The sequence below is a fragment of the Mastomys coucha genome, unplaced genomic scaffold (genome assembly GCF_008632895.1).
Source record: "Mastomys coucha isolate ucsf_1 unplaced genomic scaffold, UCSF_Mcou_1 pScaffold23, whole genome shotgun sequence".
Taxonomy (NCBI): Eukaryota; Metazoa; Chordata; class Mammalia; order Rodentia; family Muridae; genus Mastomys; species Mastomys coucha.
This window is the reverse complement of record NW_022196906.1, coordinates 112,624,992-112,632,010: the sequence shown is the minus strand read 5'-3', so window position 1 is coordinate 112,632,010 and position 7,019 is coordinate 112,624,992. Positions and strand designations below refer to the sequence as shown.

General features: G+C 45.2%; 1 protein-coding gene across 2 annotated transcripts in view; it reads right to left on the bottom strand.

Annotated features, from left to right (window-relative positions):
• The window catches only part of Itga9 (integrin subunit alpha 9), a 312,929-nt gene that overhangs the window by 119,073 nt on the left and 186,837 nt on the right, over window positions 1-7,019 (bottom strand). For both annotated transcript variants that reach the window (XM_031345861.1, XM_031345862.1), the window contains one exon: window positions 2,149-2,225. In XM_031345861.1, the coding sequence (XP_031201721.1) occupies window positions 2,149-2,225 (77 nt within the window). The remainder of the gene's footprint in view (window positions 1-2,148; window positions 2,226-7,019) is intronic.

The window sequence follows — 7,019 nt, the reverse complement described above, 5'->3', positions numbered from 1 at the left end:
TCTCCCTCTCTCTGTCTCTCCCTCCCTCCCCCCCTCCCAGCAGACATTAATTGCCAGCAGCTCTTCATGCTGGGGAGGGGCTTGTCTGATTGTTTGCACCCACCCTGGGATGTCAACTGATGTCCTGTTGTTTAGGTGACCATATTTTTAAGATCTCACAGATACTACTATCACACCCTTGGGTTTTTCTTGCCATGCTTCGATGGCAATGCTCTCGAAAGGCCGGCATGGAAGCAATGTCAGCCAAGAGTGCTTTGCTGACCACAATCCTCGAGTTTTCCATCTTGCTACACAGAAAGCACAGTTAACAAATAGCCAGCGAGGGCGCCAGAACTTTCCTAGCAGTGTTTAACCATGGATCAAGTGGATATTTTCCTACCACATGGAGTCTTCTTAGATCCAAAATAAACCCCAGCATTTACGGTCCAGCTCAACATAAAAAGAAACTCACGTACTTTTCCTAAAACACTTTTTTGGAAGACACACCTAAAATTAAAATGAATGAGCTGATAATTTATGAACCTTCTTTAAAATTGATGTCTCTAACCACCCCAGGAGGCTCTTCTTACTGTTAAACAACCCCATTACCCACTCTCTGCGTCTAAAGCAATTTCCCGAGCTTAGAAAAGCATGTGCTACTTTAAGCCACCACTTCTTCCAGAGCAGAACCAACGTCAATTAGCATCTAAGACGTTGTCAGGAGAAGTATTTGTGTGGGTACAGCTGGGGGTGGGGTCTTGGGGTTTATGCCACCTTCTCAGTATACTCCAACTAAGAATGGAATCTCAGTTTGATTTTCCTTTGATGAATAAAATATTATTAAACACCCAAAATAAAAGTGTGAGACTGAGACTATAGCTCATGAAGCTCTCATCATGTAGGTATGAGACCTTTAGCCTGCTCCCAGAACCCATAGAAAAAGCCGGGCATGGTGCTGGGCACTAGTAATTCTAACACAAAGAGAGAGAGGCAGGTGAACCTGTGGGACAGCCTAGTCAATTAGCCAGTGAGACAGCCCTTGACACTGTCACATCTGATGGAGATCTCTGGTCTCATACACACACACACACACACACACACACACACACACACACACACACACACACACAGGCCGAGTGCAGCACACACATCCACAAACACACAGAACAATGAAAACATTGTAGCACTTGATCCAGGCATAGTGACACACCATTTGTAATCCAACCACCTAGAGGCGGAAACAGATAGGGTCAGAGGCCAACCTGGGCTATCTTTAAAGACTATCTTCAAAGAAAAGAAGGATGGGAAGGAAGGAAGAAAACAAAGGAAAAAAGAAAGGTCCTAACTGTCTGTCATCACTGATCCAAACTTAACTCTCAGTGTTTTGGGTGAGGGTGAGTACACAGTGAAACATTTGACACAGTATCTCTATACACTAATACTTGTTTGAAAAGTGGTTACAGATCCTGCAGAGGGGGTTCTTGGCCCCAAAGCTACTATAATCTTTCAGAAGGCGTGTTACTAAAGGAAACCATTGTGTGCCCTGTGGCTGATTCAGGATAAGTACTGTCATTCTAAGAGAAGTCTAAAATAAAGGGTTGGCAAAGGGGAAACAGAAGGCTTTGGTCTGGTTCATCCTTGGCCAGGGGGGATTTGCAGACCATGGGAGGAAGGCCTGAAATAATAAAGAGACTGTTTGCTTGTATCAGCAGGCCGGTTGCCCCCTTCCTTCATCCCTTCCTGCGTTAGAAACTGTTCGCTGCTAAAACAGACACCACTGTTAAATGCCAGGGAAAAAAGATGAAAGGGACCTTCAAATAATACTACCTTAAGTCGCATGAAACCATCCCCAAGGGACAAATGCTGGCAGTTTCCCATAGTGCAATGTAATAAATGTCAAGTCCCTTCCCAACACATAAATAAACACAGAAATTAAAAAGATCAGGCAGTTGTGAGATGGAATGAAATTGCAAACGGTACCTCGGCTAATCCCTCTGGTAATATCTGTGATTAAATTAGTTCTTATAGCATACATTCTAAAACCAACTCACAAAATATCCTAACCCATCCGTACTGCTTATTCCTTTTTTGTTGGGGAAATCTGAACCTCCAGGTTTGCGGTCTGGAGTCCAGAGAGAGCAGGTTCTTAGGACAGTGTCATGGAGGTACCTGGAAAGCAGCAGTTTCCCACGAAGCTGCAGGTCGGCAGCACAGTCCTCGGATCGGCAATTCCTTTCAAAAACTGTCTGTGGGAGAGAAGATGTGGATGTGGTACAGAATTTAAATGAACAAAAATAGTGGCCAACTACCTATTTGCAAACCAGTGCCCTCCAGGCACTTTGCTCCGCACCCCAGAAAGCTAGCTCCCTGGTGTGTGGAGGGGACTTCCTCAAGGTTCCAGTCAATGCATGTCAACACTGGTCCTGAGGCCATGAGCACACCCCTTGTTCTAATGCCCAGATGACTGAGTACTTCATATAGTTCTTTATGGAAGCATGCAGGCGGGGCTAGGGAAATGGCTCGGTAGGTAACAACATTTCCTTGTATGTGGCCCCAACACCTCAGTTTGCATCCCCAGCACTCTAGAAAAGCCAGCCATGTCTATGCAGGACAGATGCCTTTCTGCACGTCATGCTCTAAGATATCAGTGACCAGCCATTCGTGGACAGTATCCTGACACACCAGTCTGCTCATCTCTTCTAGGATCTCTTTAGGGGAGGAACAGAGACTTTCTTTGAACCATTTTCTGCACAAGCAATGAGGCCATGTTGAATTATTAGTCCCAGAGGGAAATGTCAAAGGTGTTCAGGCCTTAAGGTTGAGAATGCAAGATGGCAGGAATGATTTTAGCAGTCGGAGGAAAGCAGAGAGTGTTGTTTCTCTCACCGGAGCTGGCCCTCAGCAGCCAAAGCTCCATTCAGTTCAGGGCCTCAAGTTCAGTAGGTCAGAGCTGGCTCGGGCTCCAGGGATGCTCTGGAGGGTGAGCCTGCCTGTGAAGGTTGGCCATGCGATGGGGAGCAACACCAGCTGAGGCTGGAACTCACCCGAAGTAGGAGGATGTGAGTTAGCGTTGCTCCCTCATGGTGGTCTCCACCTCTCTGATGTGCTGATGGAGAATGCCCTCCCTACTAGACAAGGAGGTGCTCCACAGCTCCCACTCTTTTACCATTTTAGGAGGATTTGGAACACAGAGGCTATTGCTCTTCACTAGCTCTGATTTATCAACCTTCAAGTTCCTTCAAGGGTCCTGCTCAAGTGCGAGAGGTTTTTCTTCTTCCTACTCAAGCACCGTTCTAGGTAGCTTGTTCTCTTATACACTACCAGTCCACATGGCCTCTCAGAGTGCCAGGATGGACTCCAGCAAGCCTGTTGGCTAGTAGAAAGTCTAGACTCTACCAGACAGGGTAGTTTCGTCCATGGAAATTCATAATCGCATGCCACATTTCCAAAAGAATAAAGTGTCCCGGCCAACATTCCCTTCCTTAATTACCATGGAAGTCCTGGGGAAAGAGCAGCTTCCTGTGTTCCTTTGGACCCCACTGAAGCAAAGGAAAAGCCAAGTTCCAAAGTAGCTTCAGTAAAAGATTTTGGTGATCTCTCATCACCACCGAGGGGGAGATGCGCAGACGTTTAAGTGAGATGAAAGGAAGGGCTCATGAGCTTTAGGGTGAGGATGAAGGTAAAGGCATCCTTAACAAGCTGACGGAACGGAAGCTTGATGGTGCATTGAAAGCGTGGCCCTGCTGAGGATGGTGCATTGAAAGTGTGGCCCTGCCCTGCTGAGGATGGTGCATCGAAAGTGTGGCCCTGTTGAGGCCTTTCAATTGCTTATACATTGATAATTGTACTCTTTTTTTCCCTTTAGATTTATCTTCTCAATCTTATAACGTCAAGTCCTCAAAAACCAGACCTCAAAAAACCATTCCTGATCATGTGTCTTTAACGTTAGAGGCAAATGAGACAGATGTGGGCCCTTCCAATGTCAGGTGTATGTGTATTATAAACCTGGAATGTGCTTATTGGTTAGAACCTTTGAGTAACCGTATAGTGACTTTGTCTCTAGCGACAGGACCTGACTCAGTCTATTTTCCATGAGACTCATGTGAGCTACTCCAGCTTTGTCTCATGAACTCTTTCCATCCTGGGGTGAACCCTTGACTGAAAATGAGCCTTTTGTAGGCAGCATGGGTGAAGTATGGGAGTGGGAGAGGTGACATCAGGGGTGGTGACGGGAAAAGGTGGGGTCAGAGGTGGCAACTGACAGAGGTAAGAACTGAGGAGAGGATGGGATCTCAATCTATTCTGTGACAAACAAAATTCAAGTTTGGGGCCCTGTCCTTCTAACCTCTGTCAACCCAGCTCTTAGATCCTACTACCCATCTTTGGATAGACCCCTCAAATTTTACAGTTTAAACAAGTAGGTGCCATGAGACTTCCTAGTTCATGGTGAAACAGGAGTAGATGTGAACCTGCTTCAGTGGAGGTCAAGGTATTTTTCAAGAATCTGCCCAGAAATGTCTTCCCTAGGGCTCCTTACAATGCTATAAGAGAGTTCCTCCCACAGAGAAGCACACACTAATGACTGCTTCCTGGCTGTCCAGAGGGTCTGCGGCTAAATAAAAGTCACACTATATGACTTCTGAGCCAACTACATAAAAAGTAACAGAGCTTTCTCCCAGTTATTTGTTCTTGGAACTTAGCTACTCTGAGCCAAGGAAATCCCAGATTTTTGTAAAGAGGTTCCTCGTGATTGAGCTGTCACAGGAGTAGGGCTCTCAGGGACTTCAGAGTCCCTGGTAGGGACCTGCTCTGTACAGAGAGTTGAGGTGGCTTGACCAAGCCCTGCCAAGTGGAAAATCCATAAGCAAATTCACCATTCCCCCAATTTTTCTGTTATTGATTTTTTTAGTTTCATTCCATTGTGGTCAGAAAAGACATTTGGTATAGTTCAAGCTTTGTTGAAATTTGTGTTTTCACATGAGGTCGTTGTAGAGACTGTTCCTTGTGCATTGGAGAAGATGGGTGATCCCTGGGTAATCTTCTGTTGGGTAGAATGTTCTGCGCATGTCTATTGGGTCTATTGATCTACAATGCTGTCTAACTATTCAGGCTCCTTTGTTGGTTGTGGTGTTTCGAATGAGAATATCCCAGCTCTCCCCCACCTGCCCCAAATCCCCATAGGTCATCTAAATGTTTGGGTCCCAGTTAGTAGATTGTTTAGTAAGGATTAGAAGGTGTGGTCTTGTTGGAGGATGAGGTGTGTCATAGGGGCTGGGCTTTGAGGTTTCAAAAGCTCACAATAGTTCCTGTCTCAATCTTTCTGCCTTATGCTTGAAGATGTAAGTCCTTAGTTACTGCTCTAGTGTCCTGCCTGCCTGCCTGCCTGCCTGTCTGCCTGCATGTCTGACTGCCTGTCTGTCTATACATATGGACACTTAAGAGTTAAAAGAGGGGGGGGCTGGCGAGATGGCTCAGCGGGTAAGAGCACTGACTACTCTTTCAAAGGTCCTGAGTTTGGATCCCAGCAACCACATGGTGGCTCACAACCACCTGTAATGAGATCTGACACCCTCTTCTGGTGTGTCTGAAGACAGCTACAGTAAATTACACACAGGAGCTGGCTGCAAGCAGGGCTGCTAGTGGGGCCGGCAGAGGTCGTGAGTTCAATTCCCAGCAGCCACACTCATGATAGCTCACAGCCATCTGTACAGCTACAGTGTACTCATACACATAAAATAAATAAAAATAAATCTTTAAATTAAAAAAAAGAGTTAAAAGAGTTCAGAGTTTCTCAGGGTGTTCTTGCCAGCCCCAGACAGCTACGTTCTGCTCCCTCAGTAGTACTGACCCTGGAAATTGTCCATTGCTGTCAGCAGACTCGTCAGCTGCTATCAGCATGACCCCAATTGCTAATACTATACCCCCTTTCACTGCGTGCCTCCATTAACCCTCTGATGTCAAAGCTGGCCTTTGGCACCTGCCTGCTTGCCTGGCTCTGCATCATGGCTTTCTGCCATGATGGTCATAGACTCGCCTTCTGAAACTGTAAGCGAGCCCCTGGTCAAATGCTCTCTTTTCTAAGTTTGCCTTGATCATGTTGTCTTGTTACAGTAGAACAGTAATGAAGACAGACGTCTTCTGTTAGAGCCTTTATCGATCCATAGTTGAAAGTGAGGCACCAGGGTTGAGTTTCGTGTTACTGCCAAGGTCTCTTTTCGGGTCTGTCAGTATATTTGTTTTACGTATGTAACTTTTCTGATGTGGGACTTTACATGTTGATAGCCCCTCTGACACTTTTATTATTATGTAAAGACCTCTGCTGCCTTCCGAGACAGCTCTTCCCCTATTGTCTACTTTAAGTCTGTATGTGTGAGCTACGCTTATTCTCCTTTGGTCGACATTCATGCAGGTTTTTTTCTGTCCATATGTACACTGTTGGACCAGAAGTGAATTTCTGGCAGACAATTTGATTTTCTGTCTTTTAACCATTCCATCACTATATGTTTTTATTCACAGGAGTTTAGTCTCTTTACAGTAATTACAGATAAGGTCTTTTATTAACATGTGTACATGGGTATATGCATATTCACATGTATTGCATGTGGAATTTACATGCATCTTGAGGAGATGGCTATATCCTTATGTCTATTACATCAGTGTTCTCAACAGCAACAAAATGGAAACAACCATCAACAGGTAAATTAAAAAAGAAATGGTGTAACATATAAGACCCACGACTCCTAATGGGAGCTAACCTGAGTGGTTTTTCCTGCAGCAATAGATTTAACAATCTGTTATCAGAGTGTTCGCTAACACTGCCAACCCAGTAATCTTTCTTGAGTCAGGAACACTGGACACAAAAGCAGGATGCACAAAATGCCACAGAGAAACACCTTAAGACAGAAAGCCAACACACCATCTCTTTCACCATTTGCATTTCCTCTACTTGATGTTTTGAAAAATAGACTCATGCATACACACACATACACACACACACATACACACACACACATACACACACACACACACACATACACACA